At 36.9% G+C, this 22,933-nt stretch overlaps 1 protein-coding gene across 1 annotated transcript in view; it reads right to left on the bottom strand.

Moving 5' to 3' along the window:
* Col19a1 (collagen type XIX alpha 1 chain) overlaps positions 1–22,933 on the bottom strand; it is a 324,015-nt gene that overhangs the window by 144,880 nt on the left and 156,202 nt on the right. The window contains exon 13 of the mRNA XM_087898047.1: positions 4,891–4,944. Within this exon, the coding sequence (XP_087754173.1) occupies positions 4,891–4,944 (54 nt within the window). The remainder of the gene's footprint in view (positions 1–4,890; positions 4,945–22,933) is intronic.

A 22,933-nucleotide genomic window follows, 5' to 3' on the forward strand; every position in this document is an offset into this window, starting at 1 on the left:
CCAAAAGGCTACCTTCCGACTGGGAGAAGATCTTCACAAATCCCTCATCAGACAAAGGTCTGATCTCCAAAATATACAAAGAACTCAAGAAACTAGACACTAAAACTCTAATTAACCCAATTAAAAAATGGGGGTACTGAACTGAACAGAGAATTCACAACAGATGAACTCCGAATGGCCAAAAGGCACTTAAGGTCATGCTCAACCTCCTTAGCGATCAGGGAAATGCAAATCAAAACAACTTTGAAATATCATCTTACACCTGTCAGAATAGCCAAACTCAAAAACACCAATGATAGTCTATGCTGGAGAGGATGTGGAATGAGGGGAACACTCATCCATTGTTGGTGGGAATGCAAACTTGTTCAGCCACTGTGGAAATCAGTGTGGCGGTTTCTCAGGAAACTGGGAGTCAACCTCCCTCAGGACCCAGCAATTCCACTCTTGGGAATATACCCAAGAGATGCCCTATCATACCACAAAAGCATTTGTTCAACTATGTTCATAGCAGCACTATTTGTAATAGCTAGAACCTGGAAACAACCTAGGTGCCCCTCAATAGAAGAATGGTTAATAAATGTGTGGAACATATACACATTAGAGTTTTACTCAGTGGTAAAAAACAATGACATCTTGAATTTTGCATGCAAATGGATGGAAATAGAAAATGCTTTACTGAGTGAGGTAAGCCAGACCCAAAAAGAGGAATATGGTATGTATTCACTCATATGTGGATTCTAACCATAATTAAAGGTCTTTGAGCCTATTATTCATGATCCTAGAGAAGCTAAATAAGAAGGTGAACCTGATGAAAATCATGTAGCTATCTGCCTGGAGATTGGAAATAGACAAGAGTCCCAGGTAACCTCGGGTGCATGGGGGGGTGGGATGGTTGTTGGAAGGGGAGAGGGTTAGAGAGAAGGGAGTAGGGGAGGAATGGGGAAAGCTAGGTGGACTGGGATGGGGAGAGGGAGGAAGGATGGATATGAGATCAGGGAAGAATATATTTCAACTAATGGAGTCATTTTAGGGTTTACAGGAGACTTGATTATAAATGGGATCACAGGTTCAAGGAGATCCCCAGATTGTTCTCTGGACAGAAGAGAGGGTGCCTGAAACGGCCTAGGCCCATAACCATACTGATGAATATTTTGCTTATCACCATAGAACCTTCATCTGGCGACGGATGGAGATAGAGACAGAGACCCACATTGGAACACTGGACTTAACTCCCTAGGTCCAAACGAGAAGCAGAAGGAAAGAGAACGTGAGCAAAGAAGCAAGACCAAAGGGAACCTTCATTCGACAATGGATAACGATACAGACAGAGACCCACATTGGAGCACCGGACTGAGCCCTCCAAGGTCCAAATGAGGAGCAGAAGGAGGAAGAAAATGAAAAAGGAAATAAGGACTGCGAGTGATGCGATCACCCACTGATACAAGGGGACGGATCTAATGAGAGTTTACCAAGGCCAGTTGGACTGGGACTGAACGAGGACGTGATCCAACCAGATTCTCTGAATGTGGCCAGATTCTCTGAATGTGGCTGGCCTGGAGTCTTTCTGAAAAGCCATTGACAATGACACTGGGACTTGTTTCCTCTGCATATACTGGATTTTGCGGATCCAGTCTGTCTGGACACTCACCTTCCTGGACCTGGAGGGAGGGGGGAGGAACTTGAACTTCCCACAGGGCAGGAAACCCTGACTGCTCTTAGGGATGGAGAGGGAGGAGGAGAGGGAGTGGGGGGAATAGGAGGGTGGTGGGAGGACGGGCGGAAATGGAAACTTTTATAATTTAATAAAATTACTTTAAAAAAAAACAAAAAAAACCACAAAAAACAATCAAACAAAAAATCTCAGATACACATTGCCATAAGTTGTTGCTGAAATTTAAGTTAATCTTCAAGTATAAGAACATTAATTTTTATGGCTTATCAAATGAATAGGTTTTAAGCTAATGTCAGTTTAAAGGACAAATAAAATCAACTCATTAACATTTCAAACAGAGTTCTATTTAAGTACCCATAAAACAGTATTGTCATTGAATTGAATAGAAATCTTTTTATCATACAGAGAGAGAGAGAGAGAGACAGACAGACTTACATAGTGTCTTAATAAAAATAACTTAGCAATACATACATATTTCTGTAATAGTTACATTTTCAACATATGTCTTTATGCCATACTTGTTTTTTAATTTTTTGTTTTGTTTTGTTTTCTTAAGACAGGGTTTGTCTGTAGCTTTGGAGTCTGTCCTGGAACTAGTTCTTGTAGACCAGGTTGGCCTCAAACTTACAGAGATCTGCCTGCCTCTGCCTGCCAAGTGCTGGGATTAAAGGCGTGGGCCACCACTGCCTGGCATATAATTGTCTTAATGTGAGAAAAGGTTATGTGTGTAATCGCAAAGGAAATATAGAAGTTAATGATTCATCTACTATTAAATGTTTCCCTTTAAAGACACTGTGCCTAGAAGTCCTGAGGACCTGTCATGTGTTTCATATTTCATTTTAACAGTCGTAACAAGAGTCAGACACCTGTAACTAAATTTACATGTTTGTTGACTGTTGATCAATATATTTTTATAGCTACAGATCTTTCTATAGTATTTCAAAATTCAATGAAGTAGAATAATTATTAGTTTTAATTTCTGAAGGTGTGTGTGTATGCTTGTAAATATATTTGTGTGTGCAATGTGTGTGTATTGTGTGTGTGTGTGTCTATTCAGACATGTCTACATCTCACCCATACATATAGTTAATGTGTTTTGAGGCTGAGTGATACCTAGCACCCTTAAAGAGGAGAAATGGTGACACTTAGGGATATAAGCATAAATCTACAGGGGTGTACTCCTTATATTAACTCACTTCCTGTTTAAGTAGCTTATATGGCAGAGAAAACATCAGAAATTATTTTTAACTATGGATAATACCATTTATTTTCTTTAAAATACATGAGATTTTTGAGAGAGCAGTAGAAACAGAGACAAGCTACCCACAACAGTGACTATAAAATCCTGCTTCATTGTCTACTGTCTGATGCTGTTGTTCTTCAAAGAAAATAGAAAGAAAGTAATAGGAAGTGTTCTGGAATACACACATTGATAAGTGGGGTATATTTGCCTTAAAATTGTGATTGAGCTATAGTTCAAATAATTGCCTCTGCAATCATAAAAGATGCATCAGCTTCATTTATCCTTTGACCTTTTTCAGAAGCCTTATCAAAGCTTTCAACGGAAATGTATTAAAGCAAAACAAAACAAAACTGTCATTTGAATAGTTTGTTGTTTCAGCTAGTACCTGATAAGTCTCTTATAATCATCTTACAAATGCAATTAAGAAACGGGGGTGAGAAGGAAGCGAATTCACATGCATTATATGTGCTCTGATTTGCGTGTCACAAGCCCGTGATAAAATGGCAGGCTGTGCTGGTGTTGCTTGGATTGGCAGGTCTTTTTCTGTTTAGAATTTATTAATGATTTCAATGATGTAAAGATGGGGCCTGTTTGACTGGAAAACATGATTTTTATACTTCAAAATAACAAAATCACAAGGACATAATGTTCAAATAATAGAAGATTAGAGACTGAAATCCAGAAGATGAAATAATACAAGGTTTGTTCCAATGCTGTGATATAAAAAGACAACCATACAGCAGAGAGAACATGACTGGGCAGATGTTTTCATTCTAACAAAAGAGGGCAGTGTTTACCTGAGCACATGCCAGCGCAAACCCAAAGCATCATCCCAGACTAGAAACATCTTAGAAAGCAGTGAGTGTCTACTGTCCGTGGTATGGGGCTTACCTGACATACTGCATTGCACCCTATTAAGACTATACATTTCTAGTCCCATTCTTGATACCTGCATGAGGTTAATTAGTATTTCCTGGGACAAACTACTGGTCTGCACTGAGCTCAGGAATACATAAAATGAAGGAAAAAAGTATCAAGAAAATTGTTTCTTTATTAACCCCCAAAAGGCAAAGCTTAATAAATTGTTCTTCATATATTTGAAGTACAATGATATGTTTTAAGGGTTTGATTTATTTCACATAGGGTAGAAATGAGATTAATATGAACAAATGAGAATAATTTAAGATATACCTGGGTAACAAGAGAAAACATGACCTCTACTTTAGGAGCCAAAGCCAAATCATTTGAGTCTATGTTACAGAACTCTAGTCCACACTGTTGTAGCACTGATAATGCCTGCTTTATGTAGCACAAAGGCTTGGTAAGCAGTGTATGAAAAAGCATATAAAAACACGCTAGCCTCCAGAATCAACCAAAAACAGCACAACATGACCCAAGGATGGTGTGTCAAGAGTCTCAGTGGAGTGGACCAGTTGCCAGAATCCTTCAGGGATTCCCTTTTGTGGAGACACAGAGATTCCGCTCTGACCAGGGATAGAATTATTGTGCTACATCCAACTATAACTGATATTCGTTTATTGCCTATTTCATCTCGGTTAAAGTCAATAAATAGTAATTAGATAAGAGTTACAAAGAGTCATTAATGTCAATTAGCTAATTTGGGTCAAGAGCACAGCTAATATCCACAGTTTTTAGAGAATATGTGATAGATTGGACTTCAACCAAAATACTCATTAGCTTAAAGATGAAAACTATGGCCAAAATATTCTAGACCAAATTAGGGCTAATTTATTTTATGCAAATAATTGTCTGTACATTTGTACTGCCAATTTTGAAAATATGTAGACTTTTCTGACCTTAAACTTCTGTCAGAATCTCTAATCTTATATTCTGTCTTTGGTAGTCGATACCCCATGTGCACCTGTTTGCTATATTTTTATTTTATTTTATTAGTGCTCAAAAATAATTATCCTCCAAGTTAGCAAACTCTACCAGCTGTTCCTAGCTTACTTACCCTTTGACCTTCTTTTCCAGGTGGACCTTGGGGGCCTTGTATCCCTATGGAAGCCTGTGAAGAAAACGGAACACATGTTACCACTCTAGCTCAGTGCATCTGCCATGAAAGAATGTAGCGATAATTGATACTCATTTCAGTGGTGAAACCTAACAAGTTTAAGTCATTTGAGCTCCTGCAATGTTAATCTATCAATATATCAATATATCAATAAATTAATAATGATAAATGGCTCCTCCTTGTTTCCAGAAAAGAGTAAATGGAAGTTATGAGTCAGATGAGAGATTAAACAAATGAATAAACAAGCAAACAAACAAAATCCCCAAAAATACAAACCAAAAAAACCCTTCTTATTACTGAAACCCCATATTGTTAAACTACCGAACACACATGCTAACAATATTTATAAGTAGAAAAATTACCTTTTATATATTTAAATTTTATAAATAAAATTACAGTTTTATTGAGAACAGCTTTGTATAGTTTTAGAAAGCACATGATTGGCTTCAAATATGTCTATTTATAACATGTACCCTTCAGTACCTTACATGTTATTAAATAATTTCTCTTATTGCCATCAAATGATGGAGGAAAGTCATTATTTTTCAGACTGTAAAAATGTTGATGAAATCCCAGGAGCTGTTATTCTGAAAGTCAGTCTTTTGAATTTCAGAAGTATTTGTTATTACAAGATGTCCTGCTCAACCTGAAACTCAGACTATATCACTATTCTTCATCTTCAGCAATTATTATTTGGTGTGGGACAATTCTGTATTCTGTCAATTATGTTTTAAATAAACACTGATTGGCCAGTCACTAGGCAGGAAGTATAAGTGGGTCAATCAGACAGGAAGTAGAGGTGAGTCAATAAGAACAGGAGAATTCTGGGAAGGAAGAAGCCCATTCCTCCCCAGTCCTGCCCAGACATGGAAGAAGGAAGATGTGACCTGCCCCACTGGAAAAGGTACCAAGCCATATGGCTAACATAGATACGAATAATGGTCTAATGTAAGTCATAAGAGTTAATAAGAATCCTGAACGAATGGGCCAATCAGTTTATAATTAACACAGACTCTCTGTGTGATTTCTTTGGGGCTAAATGGCTGTGGGACCTGGTGGGAGGACAGAAACCAGGAAGGACAGAAACCTCAGTCAACAATTCTTGGTTATTCTTGGTCCTTCCTAGTGTTACTTCCTTCCCCTTTTAACCTTCAAATAGGCTTATGTGGAATTTTACACGTGTCTTCAGAGTTTCTGTTCTCTTCATGATTTCCTTCATTTATGGCTTCAGATCCTTTACAGAAATGATTCCCAGACCCATAGCCTTCATTTATCATATGCAGATCTAACAGCCAAATGCCTGTGTGACACCCCCACTTGAATATAAAATATGGCAATCAAACACTGGATGTAGAACCCTCCCCACTTCCCTTTGGCATTCTGTACCTCAGTACCCAAGCATTGTCTTGTCACTCAATGTAGAAATCAGACTCACACCCCACACTTTCTTCTCCATTCCTTACATATAATTACCGAGGCTGCTTAGTTTTCTGTGTATTTGAGTCCATATGTCTCCATCCCATTACTTTCAAATAATCTGCCTGTCTGCAAAGCTTCTTGATGATCCTGTCACCACCAAGTCAGTTTCAGAAAAAACCCAGCTTTGCCTCCCTGTGACTCTCCTGACTTGCCTGTTCAGTTTATGATGGTTTAAACTTTTAGAAAACAGCATACTACAGATTCATTTAAATGGTGTTCATGTAATGATTTGTTCTTCTGGCTGAGAGTCTATCTTGTTTAATATGGTGTGAAAGATCTCCCATGCTCTTAGGCAGGTAAAATTAACATAGTAAAAATGACATTCTTACCAAAAGCAGTATACAGATTCAACAAAATGCCCATAAAAATCTCAGCAAAATTCTTCGCAGACCTCAACTTCATATGGAAAAGAAAAAAAAACCAGGATAGCCAAAACAATCCTGTATAATAATGCCACTTCTGGAGGCATCATAATCCCTGACTTCAAACTCTACTACAGAGCTACAGTACTGAAAACAGCCTGATATTGGCATAAAAACAGACAGGAAGAACAATGGAACTGAATAGAAGATCCAGATATTAATCCACACACCTTTGAATACCTGATTTTTGACAAAGAAGCAAAAAACATCAAATGGAAAAAAAGAGAGCATATTTAACAAATGGTGCTGGCATAACTGGATATCAACATGTAGAAGAATGAAAATAGTTCTATATCTATCACCATGCACAAAACTCAAGTTCAAATGGATCAAAGACCTCATCATAAAACCAGCCACACTGAACCACATAGGAGAGAAGGTGGGAAGTACATTTTGAATATATTGGCACAAGAGACCACTTCCTAAATATAACCCCAATAACACAGTCACTGAAAGCAGCAACTATTAAGTGGGGTCTCTTGAAACTGAGAAGCTTCTGTAAAGCAAAGGACATAGTCAACTTGACAAAACAGGAGCCTACAGAATGGGAAAAGATCTTCACTAACCCCGCATCAGACAGAGGAGTGATTTCCATAATATACAAAGAACTCAAGAAATTGGCCATTGAAAGAACAAACAATCCAATAACTAAATGGAGTACAGACCTAATCAGAGAACTCTCAACAGATGAATCTAAAATGGCTGAAGGACACTTAAGGAAATGGTCAATATCATTAGGCATCAGAGAAAGGCAAACAAAACAACTCTGAGATTCTATATTATGCCTGTAAGAATGGCCAAGATCAAAAACAGTGATGACAACTTTTTTTTGGAGAGGATGTGGGGTAAAGAGAACTATTGGGGAAAGCTGTTTGTTCATTCCTGGCTATCAAGAACTGAAATAATCACACAGAAATCTGTATTATTTGCAATACGGTTTGGCCAATAGCTTAAGCATTTTTCTTGCTAGCTCTTATATCTTCAATTAACCCATTTCTATTATTTTATATTTTACCATGAGCCTACCAGTAAAGTTTCCAGACATCTGTCTCCTTCAGCTGTGCCTATATGGTGTCTCACTGACTCTGCCTACTTTCTTCCAGCATTCAGTTTAGTTTTCCCACCTATCTATTCTTCCAAAGCAGCTTCTTTATTTATTAACCAATATACAGATTGACATCCCACACCGTTTCTCCTTTTCTGTTCAAATAAAAAGGAAGTTTTTATCTTTAACATAGTAAAATTACATATAATAAAACTAGTATCAAGCGAGAATTACAGTTACAATATTTATATCTACTTTATCTTCTGTTATAACTAAGAAAAACTATAATTATAACTAAGAAAAACTATAATTATAACTATTTATTCTTCAACTCCATCAAAGACCCCTCCAAAATATAATATTACCTAAGTTAACAGGAAGTGCATTGTAAGCAACTTTCAAAACTCTAGAATTGATAGAGACTTCTTGCTGCCTGGACAGTCACCCAAAGTTCTTCTGTAAAGATTGGGGCATCCACTCTTTAACCTATAGGCCCATAGTATCTGGCAGAATTTTCCATGAAGCAGAAAATTTCAAAGGCAGTTCCACTTATGTTGGCAGTTTGTCATCACTCATCACTTTCTTCTGTGTTGTGAAGAATGTCTTGCAGACTCTTTCACCTTCTATAGGCAACTTCAGTAGTCATTTTTCTGCAGGTTCTGCATGTCCAATTCATACAGCATAACATCAAGCAGTCCAGACTCAAAATAACACCTCTTTATTGTTGTTGGGAGTGCAAACTTGTACAGCCACTTTGGAAATAGTATGGTGATTTCTCAGAAAATTAGGAAAGAACCTACTTCAAGACCCAACAATACCACTTTTGGGTATATACACAAATAATGCTCAGTCATATTACAAGGACATGTGCTCAACTATGTTCATAGTAGTATTATTTATCATAGCCAGACCTGGAAACAACTTAAATGCCCCTCGAGCAAAGAATGGATAAAGAAGATGTGGTACATTTACACAATGAAGTACTATACACAGTAGAAAAAGTAATGACATCTTGAAATTTATGGGCTAATGGATAGATCCAGAAAACATTATATTGAGTGAGATAACCCAGACCCCAAAAATGCAAATATCATATGTACTCACTCATAAGTGGCTTTTAGACATAAATCAAAGAAAATTAGCCTAAAAATCACAATTTCAGAGAATGTAGACATCAATGAGGACCCTAAGAAAAACATACATGGATCTAATCTACATGAGAAGTAGTAAAAGACAAGATCTCCTGAGTAAATTGGGAGCGTAGGAATCATAGGAGAGGGTAGAAGAGAAGGCGAGAGGATGGGAGAGGAATGGAGAAAAATATATAGCTCAATAAAAACAATTTTAGGAAGAAAAAATAAAAGTAACAAAATTCTGTATAAATTATTGAAACAGATTTTTGAACATTAGTACAAAATTTCTGCTCTTGCTAATTGTTAAATTCTTAGCTTCTTCACCATGGTTGATCAGTAAAAGCTATACATTTATCACTACGGTTATTTTATATGATTTGGAAAAAATGATGGTATGAAAGTAGGACAAACTTCCATTTTACTATCTTAGGAATAAAACTTGAGAACAGAGAAATTGATCGATTTTGTTTGTAATTTAAAAACCACTGGCAAAATGATATATAAGCATGGAAAGTTGGCTCGTTAGGCTAATTCCAAGATAACAACAAATTCCTAATATTTATGAGTAAATTGAATGTTGAGATTAAAATATACCAATATTAATTACAGCATAATTACATAGACACATTATTTTGTACGAGACTGACACATTCTTGGCTCTAGATGAAACTCTTCTCTTTTGCCCTCAGGAAAGCTACTGTATTTCAAGAATAATAAAACTAATACACAACATTTTTGATATTCATCCAAATGCTGACAACTCCTTCAATGTTTTTAAACATGAGTTTCTAAAACACATACACATTAGCTATCATCAAAGGAATATGCTTAAATCTTGGAAATATTAGAACTGTATTCTCTTTACAAGTATGGAAAATTATATTGTGAAGTCTGTATAATGCAAAATAGTACATTTTATTTTGAATGAGTTCAACATATTAGGAAATATGAGAATCTTTTGTGCAGAGGTCTACCCGGGAAGAAAATGGTACACACATAAATGCCAAGTGTGCCTCACAGCCACAAGCTCTGCTCCCACTTCACTCTTGCTAAGTGAAGGAGCCAAGTAGCAGACTGATGAAAGCTCACTATATTCTGTTTAATCTTTAACAAATAACTTCCAATTAAAATTATCCATGGCATCTTATATTTAATCTTCTCCATGCTGACCCAATGCTCGGAAATTTAGCTCCTGGTGTGCTGGATAGTGTTATCAAACTCAGGACGCAGGCTGCTATGTGTAAATGCCCTGCCTTTGATCCAGCTCCAGTATTCTTATACTGCTGTATGGAACATTAGCTGACATTGACAAAGAAAATGAGTTTTAATATTGACAGTAGTAAAACAGATCCGTCAATTACACATACAATTATTATTATTTTAAAAACTTGTTTTCAATATTGCATTAGAGAAGTGATTTTCCCTCTTTCATCTCAGCATTCCATATTCATAAATATCATTCTTTTACTTTCAAGTCTTTTTTCCTTCCTGTGCTCTATAAGTGAGAGACATCATGCGATACTTTAATTTATGGTATCCTCCAGAACTTGAAAATAAGACCCGATTGTTGAAGACCCCATATGCTTGAGCCTTAGAATGTGGAGGAATCAAACTGATAATGACCTGAAAGCTTCATTCCTACTGGCTGGCTTTCTCAATGCTGGAAGTGTCGTGTACCCTACTTGGAGAGAACTAACCATCAGTCACACCCAGAAATACACTCTGTGAGCTACAATAATGGCCAAAAAGGCAATGGAGGCTTTGTAATATAAAAGTGGCATGAATGTTTTGGGAATAAGTAACCTCTTCTAATTTTACCTGAATTTAAGCCCTGCCCCCATAAAAGGAACTCTGAACATGAGTCATAGTATTAAATTGACTTCTATAGACATCTCATTATGCATATATATTAGGTATTTCTCAACTCTCATCAGAGAAGCTTCTTCTTGTAATTATGGTGATTAGCACAGAGACTCAAAATGGGTCAATGCAGAAAATAACAAATGTCGGATGCCCAGCAGTAAAATGGGTCCTCAGGATCACGCCCTTTCTGCCTGAGGCTCAAGGGTTATCACACCACAGGAGCTGAAAAGATTTTAAGAGCCATCAATTTAATTTCTGTCTTCCGTGTCACTTAATAAAGCTCCATTGGGTACCACTTTTCCTTTAAGAGACAGAAGAGGTGGGTGACTCCACTGAGATGGGATTTGCTGGGCAACGGGACACTTATGCATGACTCAGTAGTTGTTACTGCATGCACAAGACTATCGTAAGATCAAGCCATACGAAGTCCCGGCATGCAGGGGGCAGGTGGTGAGCAAGTCCACCCCTAACCGAGGAGCTATGGACAGGTTGAGCTGCTGGGAGAGGGAAGTCAGTTTTCTTTTGTAATAGGAATGCAACCCCGAGAGACTATCTATAACCCTACCCCATGAACATACTGGAAGCATTAAGTGGATTTTAATAAAGGAACATAAAGGAACATTTGGATTGAGAGATGGAGTAAGTAGGGTGGAAAGTGGGTGAAAGGAAATAGGGGGTTGACTTGATAATGATATATTGTCCACACACACACACACACACACACACACACATATATATAATAAAATTACAGATAATAAAAATTATCACCGTATATGAAGGAAGTGTGTGGCCTGGCACATGTGTGGAGTTCAGAGCACAACTTTGGGGAACATTTTTTTCTTCCCTTCCAGATTCATGTGGACTTTGGATATATACCTATGTGTAGATATCATATGGGAATTTTATATACTCTTTTAGAAATCTCCACTATTATTGCCATAGTGGCCCTACCCTTTTACATTGCAGTCAGCCGTATAATAAAGGATTTGCCAGTACTCCCTGTCTTCATCATCAGTTTTTATTTTCTTTTGCTTTGTTTTCTTTGTTTTGTTTTTGAGACAGGTTTTTTAAATTTAATTTATGTTTTAAATTTTTTTATTTTTTTATTTTTATTTTTTTATGTAGCCCTGGCTGTCCTGAAATTTGATTACATAGACCAGGTTGATCTCCAGTTCACAGAACTCCACCTGCCTCTGCCTCCTGAGTGCTTGGATTAAATTGTAACTGGGATGAGATGCAATTTCAATGTAGTTTTGGTTTTCATTTCTCTTATGACTAAAGATTTTTTATGCATTTATTTAATCATTTGTTGTTCTTTTGGAAATGTGTCTAGTTTGTTTGGTAAATTATTGACTGGGATATCTGCTTTTTTAGTATTGATTTCTGAATTTTATACTGTTTATTAACCCTCTGTCCGATGACTAGATGACAAGATTTCTTTGCTTGTCTCTTCACTTTGGTATTTTTTCTTTGTCATGCTGATGCTTTTCAGTTTGACGTAATTTCATTTGTTACTTAGGAGTCCTTATTCAGAAAGTTCTTGTCTGTGCCTACGTCTGGGCATGTTTCTCTTACGGTTCTCTCCAGGTGTCTCCAAGGTTCAAGTCTGTGATCCTTTGAGCTGATTTTGTATGAGATGAGAAACAGAGGCCTGGTTTCAGCCTCTGCACATGCATATCCAATTTCCTCAGCACCACTTAGAGAGGATATGGACTTTTATCTAGTACATGCCTTTGTCACTTTGGTTAGAAGTCATATGGCTATCGCTGTGTGGGTTTATTTCTGTGTCCTCTGTTATAATCAATTGATTTACATATCTGTTTCTGTACCAGTCAGTACCATGTTGCCATTGTTACTGTGGTTCTGTAGTATGTTGATAATTTGAGATCAGATATTGTGATACATCCAGAATTGCTCTTTTTTGCTCAGGATGGTTTTGGCTCTTTATATTTCTCTATTAATCTTCTAATTAACTTTTTTTCATAAATAATGTCATTGGAATTTTGATGTTGTCTTGAATCTGTAAATAGATAGATTTCAGTAATATATCCATGCTCACAGTGTTATTTCTGCTGGTTTATGAGCTTTGGAAAATCTTTACATCTTTTAATGTCTTCTTCAGTTTCTGTCTCCAGGGTTTTATAGTTAGCACTGTAGAGACCTGTCTTCTCTTCCCTTAGGATTACTCATAGTTACTTAATTTCCAGGCTAGTGTGAACTAGCCTGAATGATGGCTAAAGTTCATCCCCCCCACCACCACCTCTCTCTCTTGAGACAAGGTTTCTCTGTAGCTTTGGAGCCTGTCTTGGAACTAGCTTTTGTAGACCAGGTTGGCCTTGAACTCACAGAGTCTCTGCCTCCTGAGTGCTAAGATTAAAGGCATGTGCCACCACGCCTGGCTACTAAAAGTTCCTTTCTTTCTGAACTCATTTATTATGGTGCATAGAACAGCATTGATTTGATATTTGCACGTTGAATTTGCATTCTGTTTGCTAGAAGTATTTATGTACTTTCAGACTTTTCTAATGAGTTCTTTAGAATATTTAAAAATAGGATCACAATGCCTGTAAATAGAAGCAATTTGAGTTATTTTCATACTTCCAACTCTTTTATCACAATGTCTATAAGTAGGAGCAATCTGACTTATTTTCACACTTCCATCTTTTTATTTTTTTCCTGCCAATAGGGCAAACTCAGGATTCAAATCCTATATCTAATAATAGTGTAGAATAGACACTCATGACTCATTTCTGATTTTAGAGGAAATGTTTCCAGGTATTTTTCTCTTCATTCAGTATAACACTTGCAACATTGGTTGCAGATACGTCACGTGCATCCTGTATTATTTAGGAGTATGCTCCTCCAAACCTCTCTGCTTAATCAGGGACTTGAATCATTATTTGGAATGTTGGGATTTTTAAAAGACTGTTTGAAAGCCCCTTCATCTATCTGTATTATGTTACATTCATTTACATGATATGAACATAGACCTTTGCATCTATGTTCATGAAGAAAATTGAACTATAGGCCTTTATTTCTGTATTCTAATCTTAGAACTGATTTAGGATTATACTGACTTCCTAAAATAAGCTTGATGGTGCTTCTTCCCTTTCACTTTTATCAAATCATTTGAGATAATTAGTTTTGTTATTAGTTCTTCTTTAGTCTTTATTCATAATTCTAGCCTATTAGAATTATGTCCTATGCAATCTTGTCCTGTTTTATTTATTTAGAAACTTTCTAGCAATACGTCAATCGCATTTCTTGGTATTTGCTTAGATTCTCTCAACAAATTCTGGTAGGCCAGTCAGTGTATGAATTTATCCATTTTTTCGGGTTTTCCCATTTTACTTCAATGGTGTCCGTTTTTAACACCTTTGAAAAAAACATTCATTTTATTCTTTATTATGTGGATGTGCCCATTTCTCCATGTGGGTATGTGCATGCAAGTGCAGGTGCCATGAAGGCCGGAGGGATCATTCTGGAGTCAGCGTTAAAGGTGGTTATGACCCACCCAACATGGTAAACAAACTCAGGCTCTCTAAGCGAGCAATAAGCTGTTCAAAACGCTGATCCATCATTTTAGCCCCAGTGACTCCTTTTTTGGCTCAATTTAAATCTGAATCCTTTGCTTTTTTGACTAATTTAGCTGAAGATTTGGCAGTTTAGTTTGCCTTTTCAAAGAGATAACAATGAAAACACCGCTCCTTTGCAGTACTATGAGGCTTTTCATTCTACGACAACTGGATATTCAAACTTGTCACAAATTATGGGTTTAGCTTGTTCTTTCTTTTATGAAACCTCACAGAGTACCATTTTAAACTGATTTATGTGAAACTTTTAATGGACACACTCACAGCTATATGGTTTTAGAACTGTCTTTGTTGTTTACCAAATATTCTGCAAATCTATTTTCTCCCACCTTTTTCGTTTATTATAGAAATTAAAAATTGCTCCAAATGTCTCACTAATCATGTAAAATCTTTGAAAATACCTGATTGATCTCTATGTGTTTGTTCAGTTCCTAATTTTTTTCTTTGTATTGATTTCTAATTTTAATCCATTATAGTCTGATAAAGAAATATTTTGTCATGCATTTACATTTAATAAGACTTTCCTTATGGTCTAACGAGTGCTCCACTTTGGAGAAAGCTCCTTGGGCTATGTGTAAGCTGCAGCTGTTGGACAGAACATTCCATTAATGTCTGTGAGGTTCATTTGTTCTGAAATGTAGTTTTACTCTGAAGATCCATTGCTGACATTTGTTTGGATAACTATTGATCAAAGTCAGGTATTGGAATCACTCAATATTATTGTATATGGAACCGGCTGCCCTTTTGTGTCCAGTAGCATTTGTTTTTGGCAGCCTGGCTATATCAGTGTTCAGAGAATATGGATTTACAGTCATATTTTCTTATTCGATTGAGAAATTTAACTCTCATTTATCTTCCTCATTCTGAAATTATCATTTTGTTAATACACAAGTCTGACTTGTGGTTCATTAACTAATGAATCACACATTGACTGAATTTCATCTCAGTTATTAAACTTAGTAAAATCTTTGGTCACTTCCTCACCTTATTCTGTGTATTATCTAGAGTTTTGTATTATTAAATGTTTAGACACATGCTGCATTTACATGTTTTTTGAATGTTTTCATTCATTTAATTAGGTAATGAGTGCCCTTTAATCTACTCCTGCCATTTACTTAGTCCTCTATAAGAGTACCTGAGATAAGGTTATATCCAAAATGGTACAGATGCACAGACTCATTTATGTAAAAAAGAAACCTGAGATTGTATTCAGCATTTTTATAATCTAAGCATCTATATATTCACCCATTGTTTGTCAATCTAAGCATCTATATATTCACCCTTTGTTTGCCAATGGAGTTCTGGCTGTTAAAAATGTTGACAAAGAATGGAGTTCCTAAGACTGATACATCATTTGGCTAGAATAAAAAATATGTAGAATGAGGTCCTAGCCAGCTAACACATTCCAGTGAGTAGAAGTTACAATGTGTTATATTTCACATAGTTCTCTCTGGACAATGGGCTGATTATTTAAGACACACTTGGGATTATCATTATGGAAGATGGTGTAAATATTTAGCTGAGAAATTACTTAGCATTAAGTGGTTCAGAACAGCACTTTGAAATGTTTGGCAAATATACCAGATGTTTAGAAAAGTTAATAGGATAGATTAATTGCATTTGAACACATCTCCACTTGTGAAAATAGGCAAGATATGTTCATAACTTCCCAATCAAAGAAAGGATCTGAATTAAATCAAAGTGTTTTCTTTGTAAGTGTTATCTACACCCCTTTGCCAGGAATGCTGAAGTACACAATACCTAATACCACCTTGACAAAAATGTTACATGGATAAGCATACTTTAGGTGTTATGATTATTGCTTTATAATATCCTTCAACGGCTTGAAACATAAGCTTAAACTGTATCTGCATAAATTTTAAAATGCTACCACTTTTTTCAAATAGAATACATGATAATAAAGCTGGAAACAGCTTATCTGTCAATGTAAAAAATTCTTATCATTAGTATGAAAACAAGAACAAATTTTTCTTAGTTTTGTATATTATAATAAATTATTTTCTTCCACATATAGTTCTTTAATCAGTGTTTTTTGATAAAAATCTGTCTGATTTAAGACAAAGTGACTACATAAAATATAAATGATATATGATCCAATCATAAGAAATGTTTTCATAATAGTTTTGAAATATAAAATAAAATTTAAGAGAACAATGTAAAGGATTCATTAGTTTATATTATATTTAAGAAGTAGAAGGACACACAATTTTCTTAGTATATATGTTAAGAAAACTAAGTCTATATTTATTTCAAAAGTCTACGGTTTTATTATAAGTAGTTTGCAATGCACAGTAGTAAGTGAGTGTCTTTAAAATGAAGAACAGCAAAACACCTTCCACAGATTGACGAAGTCTTTATCATCCTTCCCAGGAACATGAGCATGCGATAATTTGTCAGTCTGTGGCTTCCGAAATAATAGTGTGCAACAGGGATTTGGTCATCATCCTCTGTAACCAAATTTCCTATCTGGATGGACAACTGATTCCCACCAGCGGTTAAGTACAGAGCCTTCTGCCTAGTAATTCTGCCCCAAAAGCCCTCGAAGTTTCAGACAATAGACACATGCTGTTTCTGAGGCACAGTTGGGAAGTAACCTCAGCCTGTGTTGGGTGAATTCAAAAAGCACAGCCTTTTATATTAGAGATTTTGAAATAGCTAGTCTTTGTTGCCATAAATGAGTTTTCTAAAACTAGGAATAGCATAGGTTAGAAAATGCAACATGTCTTTGGATTTGGAAAGGGAGACGTCTATATTCCCCACAAACATCCCTCCAACACTGATGTTTTGCTCTACTGTAGAGCCTTCTACTGGGTTGTTGTGGTACACCCTCAGCTTCCTTCCCGTGGGCACAGGACCTAGCACTGTCCTCTGAGTCTGGCAGGTAAGAATGGATGAATGATGATTGAGGTTCTAATTCTTGGCATGGCTCGCAGCATTTCTGTCATAGGCAGCAGTGAGAACACTGATTGACACAGATACAGAAAATCCAACTCAGAGGATTCCACTTTTCTCCCACAAATCGTACTTGATGTCAAATAGCCCAACAGAGTTCTTACTACCTGTGGGGTTAAGGGTGAAAGCAGATACTAGTGTCCCACTTGAAGAAGCTTGCCCTTTATCACAGGAAGACATGTAACCGGTATTGCTTAACTTGTCTCATGCTGATGAAGGTTTATTTTGAAAGTATTTACTCTTGAAAAGTAGAATAACACAACAATTAAAGAATCTGTACAAATATCAGTAAAGTTGTTTGAAACGCTTGTGTATGGAGCTGACTCAGTTAGTACAATTCTCACTTTGGAAACATGAGGGCAGATTTTCTCCAGCCCCCACACAAAGGCCAGGCATTGATGCCTATATTTAGAATGATCCCAATTAGATTAATTAAAATGGAATCTGTCACAAGGCATGGTGGCACACACTCATAATTATGGCACCCAGGAGTTGGAAACAGAAGGACTGTGAGTCCAAAGCCAGATATGAACACAGCAAGACCCTGTCTCAAGTAAACAGTTTTCCGATTTAGACTCTTAGACTCTCAGCACTGGGAAGACAGAGATAATAGGATCCCCGGAGCTCCTAGGCCAGTCAACATAACCCCATGAGAGACCCTGGCTTAAAACCCAAGCTGGATGGGTCCTGAGAAATGACACCTAAGGTTGATCCCTGCCCTCCACACACACTCATACATTCATTTACAGACATTCACACACATACTCATGCCACAAGCCAACCGTACAAACAAACAAACAAACAAATAAATAAATAAATAAATAAATAAATAAATAAAAAAATGCCTATATCCTTTTAAATACCAAATCTAATTTTTAATTGATAAAAACTTTTAAATTCACCTTTATTTATTGACTACAAATATGTTCATATGGTTGTAATTCCACCTTTGAATTATTCTTGATCACAATTTTTAAAAGATTTATTTCTATGTATGTCTGTATGTGCATGTATATGTGCATATGTGCCCAGGTGCCTGGAAGGCCAAAAGGGTATCAGATCTCTCTGGATTTACCTGGATTTGCAGGTAGTTGTGAGTCACCAGACACGGGTGCTGTGAGTGTTAAAAACTGAACTTGGGTCCTAAGGAAAAGCCTCAAGTGCTCTTTGACTCTGGCTTACATAAATTTTATTTAGATTTATTTTGACCCTGATCTAATGAATGAAATGGTTTGGCTGTTGTCAACTCGGTGCACTTTTGACAAAATTAGTAGTTCATAATCTGTCACATCCACTCTGTCATCTGTTTTGATGACTTACATGAGGGACATATGGCAGCTTCAATATTTTCCCCCGTTTTGTGTATTTGTTTCCTTGAGAAAAGGTCTTGTTATTTTCAAAGCCGGCCTTAGACTCGCAATTCTGCATTCAACTCCAGTGTGCCATAATTCTGGCTATGTGTCACCATGCCTAGTGACAGGTTCCATTTTAATTAATATAATTAGGATACTTACTTAGAGTTTGAGACTTGCTTTTTCATACATCCTCGGCTACATGAAGATTGTCATAAATATTAATTTAGACATATGTTGCTTTAAAATATCTTCCAAAGATTGGCTGTATGGCAGAAAATTAATTTGACATCATTAGCAACTCTTGTTAATTAGAACTTTGCAGAATAGGTGAGTGGACTTTCCCAAACTCTTTGGAATTTCAGAATTAAGATGCAATTAGTGCTCCCACATTTACTCCATGTGAAACATCTCTGTACTTACTGCAGACGACAATGCGGGTGGTTTCAACAATACTAGGATGAGTAAGTTATAACTGATTATGGATATGAAAACAATATGAAACACAGAAAAGCATTTCATGCTGTATTAGAGACATTTCAAAAGTGTTAACATATTTGAAGTACAATTCTCTTTTATATTCTTCCTACTAACCCTGTTCCTTTATGCCCGAGGAAGCCATTTCTTAGGGAGGATTGGGGTGGTGGCAAAGTTGAGGGTCAGTTGAATAAAGATGATGGAAGAATCAATGCTGGCCTTTTTACTGCAAAGAAAGGGTTGTTTAATCAACCCAGGGTAGTAGTTTGGGAAGTGACCCGCCCAGGACAAAAGTACTTCTAAAGATCATGTTGTTCCTCTCTACACCTCAGAATATGCTTGCTCGTGTTTTCTAGTAAGCCATGAATCACCTGGTGCAGAAGAAGAACAGGCAGGGCTAGCTATACCCGATCAGAAAGGAGATGTAGAAATGCCCTTTCCTTCTGGTTTCCTTGTATGAAGTTCCAGAAGGATGGAAGAAGTCATTGTTCTTACTTTCCCTCTTCTCAGGAAACTAAGAGAACCAGCAATCCAAACAGAAGTTAAACTTCTTGGCAGCACAATCTAAGGGAAATATTTTTCTGTCTGCAATTCAATACTGGCTCAAACTGTCAGTCAAGTGTTTGAGTAGAAAATAAAATCCAAGACATGCTAAGTCTCTGGAAAATGTCTTTCATTTCACATATTTTGCATAATTTGCTTGAAGATATATCTACATAAATGAGGATACAAAAGCAAGGCAGAAGATGACGAGGAAAAGAAGCAGAGGTGAATCAATGCCAACCAACAAAGAATGAGAAAACAACCATCAACCAATCAACAAAACAGAACAACAGATAATAAACAAACAATGAAACAAATGAAAACAAGGGACATGGCTGATGAGTTTCCTGTCCAGATAACCTGAAAGCTAACCACGGAGAGAGAAAAGGGCCTGAGTTGTGTTTCAGAAACCAAGAAGTAGTGACCAGTGTGGAAAGAATGAAAGGCAATCACAGGAAAACAAGACAATCACAAATGCCAGGGCACAGAACAACACTAAAAACAAACGAACCAACAACCTTATTCAACAAAGGAGATGTATACACCCGACTCTGTAAATAACACGTAAAAATGCAAGCATATTAATAACAAAAATAATACTGCCGCTGTTCACTCCCCTCTTTTGGACATGCATGTTATTTCTAGGGTCTGTGTGATGTCGTAGATGAGGGAGACTTATCTATTGCTGTGTTTTCTGATGTGTATTGTGATGATAGTGTAAAATTGTTACCTCCTTCCACAGTCCAGAGACTGAATTCACACATACTTTTCCTAGAAAGTGTAAGGGTGTATCTCACCTCTTTGTCAACATAATGAACTACCAGTCCTTTGAAAACATCTTTGAATGGTTTCATTTTCTTATTCTTATGAATGAACATAGGTACTTTTGGTATGTCTAAGGGGCACCTTATATTTAAACCAATTTAGTCTTTGTCTTTTGGGAACTGAGTTCACATCATTAACTACTTTATTTAACTGAGTTTTGATTTTTTTTATTGTCTTATGAGAGTCTTTCTGTATATTAGGAAATTCAATCCCCTTCTGTATATTAGGAAATTTAATGATGAATATTTCCCTTTTGGCCATTCCGTGGTATATCATTTTAAAAAGCAAGTAGTTGTTTATGCATATGATCAAATATGCACATGCATGGTAAAAAGAAAGCACCGCCTCCCTGCACGCTGCCCCCTGACATCGACAAGCATGTCTCTGCACACCTACACAACCCCCTGCTGACACATAAGTAAATAAATACAAATTCTATTTGTTATATTAGAAACCCAACATTTCTCTAAAACATTTCAGTTCAGCTGCCCATCCGTAAAGTCTTGATCTATTCAATACTTTTATTGGCATACTCACTGGAAGGGATCCAACTTTGTTTTTCTAAATGCTGAATAATTAGTCCCAACCCCATTTATTAAAAACATGAGTTTTGTGATAAGTCAATCAAAGTGCTACTTGATTTTTGGCTTTGCAAATATATTGATTTGGGAAGAATCAAATTTTCATTTGAAACACCGAATGCAGCAAGATTAATGAAGCTAATTCTCAAAGGTATTACGTGAAGAATCAAACTGAGCACTTGGAATAGTCAAAGTGTGCATGATTTTCATTTCTGGCAACTTATCCGAAAGCACGCTGAAGATATGCTTCCCTCATTGGCAGAAGCGATAACTGCACTGCAATGATTTACTAATTTGGGTAATAGAGAACGGTTATTATTATAATGTAAAATTTGTGTTTAATTATCACCTTGTCATTAGACTCTATTTGTACTTCATGGTGCCAGAACCAGAAAAATGTGCTCTACAGGTTGAATCAACCCATGCAACAAAGCACAGAATCGAGAAAAGTACCAAGGTGACTTCTTAAGAGCTACTTCTTCATTCACAGGATCGCCAAGAACTCTGGGAATTTACACTAAAAGGTGGATTTTGAAAATCTGTGTACTAGTAAAAGACAGTGATTGCATTGCTTGTATTTTTTTGTAATACTAAGTTGGGAAATATATAATAGCTGTTTTTACACTTAGAATAATGTGTGACCGTTGATAATGTTACTGTGGGCAATGAATCCAAGAGCCAACAGTTTTCGGTGGAAATATCTTTCAGCTCAACAGGCAAATTCCTATGTACAAATATTTCCTAGAGCTTTTCTGTTTAGAATCAGGAGTCACACTATGAAGCTATGTAAGTGCATCTATTTTGCAGGCTGATGGGTTAAGGCTTTGCCACCCGAATTCCAGTGTCAGTAGCGCCAACAGGATTGATCATGGCACATCACACAGACCCTTAGGATATCTGAAGTCGCTTTTCAGTGACTTTATTAGGTTAGTTAAATGGGTTGGGTATACTCTCCAAATAAACAGACTGTGAGGCTATCAAAGCCACCTAATTTTCAATTTTCAAAACCCTAGGAAGTTGGCATGAAAGTAAATTATAATTAGTGTTTTTATAGTATCTCAAAGAAGCAAAGCAATCAGAAATTATTTTCTTGCTTCTGAAAAGTAGGTGGGGTGTCTAGTGTATAAATCAAGAGACTCTGAGAGTCAATGCACTCTGAAGTCAGGAGAACACAGAGCATCAGAAGCAAATACACAATTGTGAGGAAGAGGAAAATCAGCATGGCCAGTATCAGCGCTCCTTGCATCATGCAAACTGACATTCTCCAAACTTCCTTTCCCCAACTCATCCCATTATCCCAACACTCAACACCAAAAGGCACTTGCTGGGACCCCAGCAGCCACAGTAGCCAGGGAAGCATAAGGCTAGCTGCAGATCTCCACCCCTTGTCTCTCTCCTCCAAATATCCCCTAGTCTCATTCCCAGTTCTGTAGCAGACCGCCTGCTGCAGACACCCTACCCTTCTCCGGATCTCCAGGGGATCGCATAAGTCTTACCCTGCAAATTTCCTTCCCCCAATGCATTGCTTTAGCCCTGTCCCAGCTTCAGTGCACATTCCCCGGGAGCCAACCAGGCAAATTTGCCAGAGTAACAAGTCAAATGACAAAGCAGGTAGGCGAGTTTCAGATCTTCACTCCCCCCCCTCCACATCCAGTCTCCCAATCTCGTGGTCAGCTCTGTAGCAGACGGCTTGCTGT

Source organism: Myodes glareolus, chromosome 18, assembly GCF_982192425.1.
Source record: "Myodes glareolus chromosome 18, mMyoGla1.1, whole genome shotgun sequence".
NCBI classification, from domain to species: domain Eukaryota; kingdom Metazoa; phylum Chordata; class Mammalia; order Rodentia; family Cricetidae; genus Myodes; species Myodes glareolus.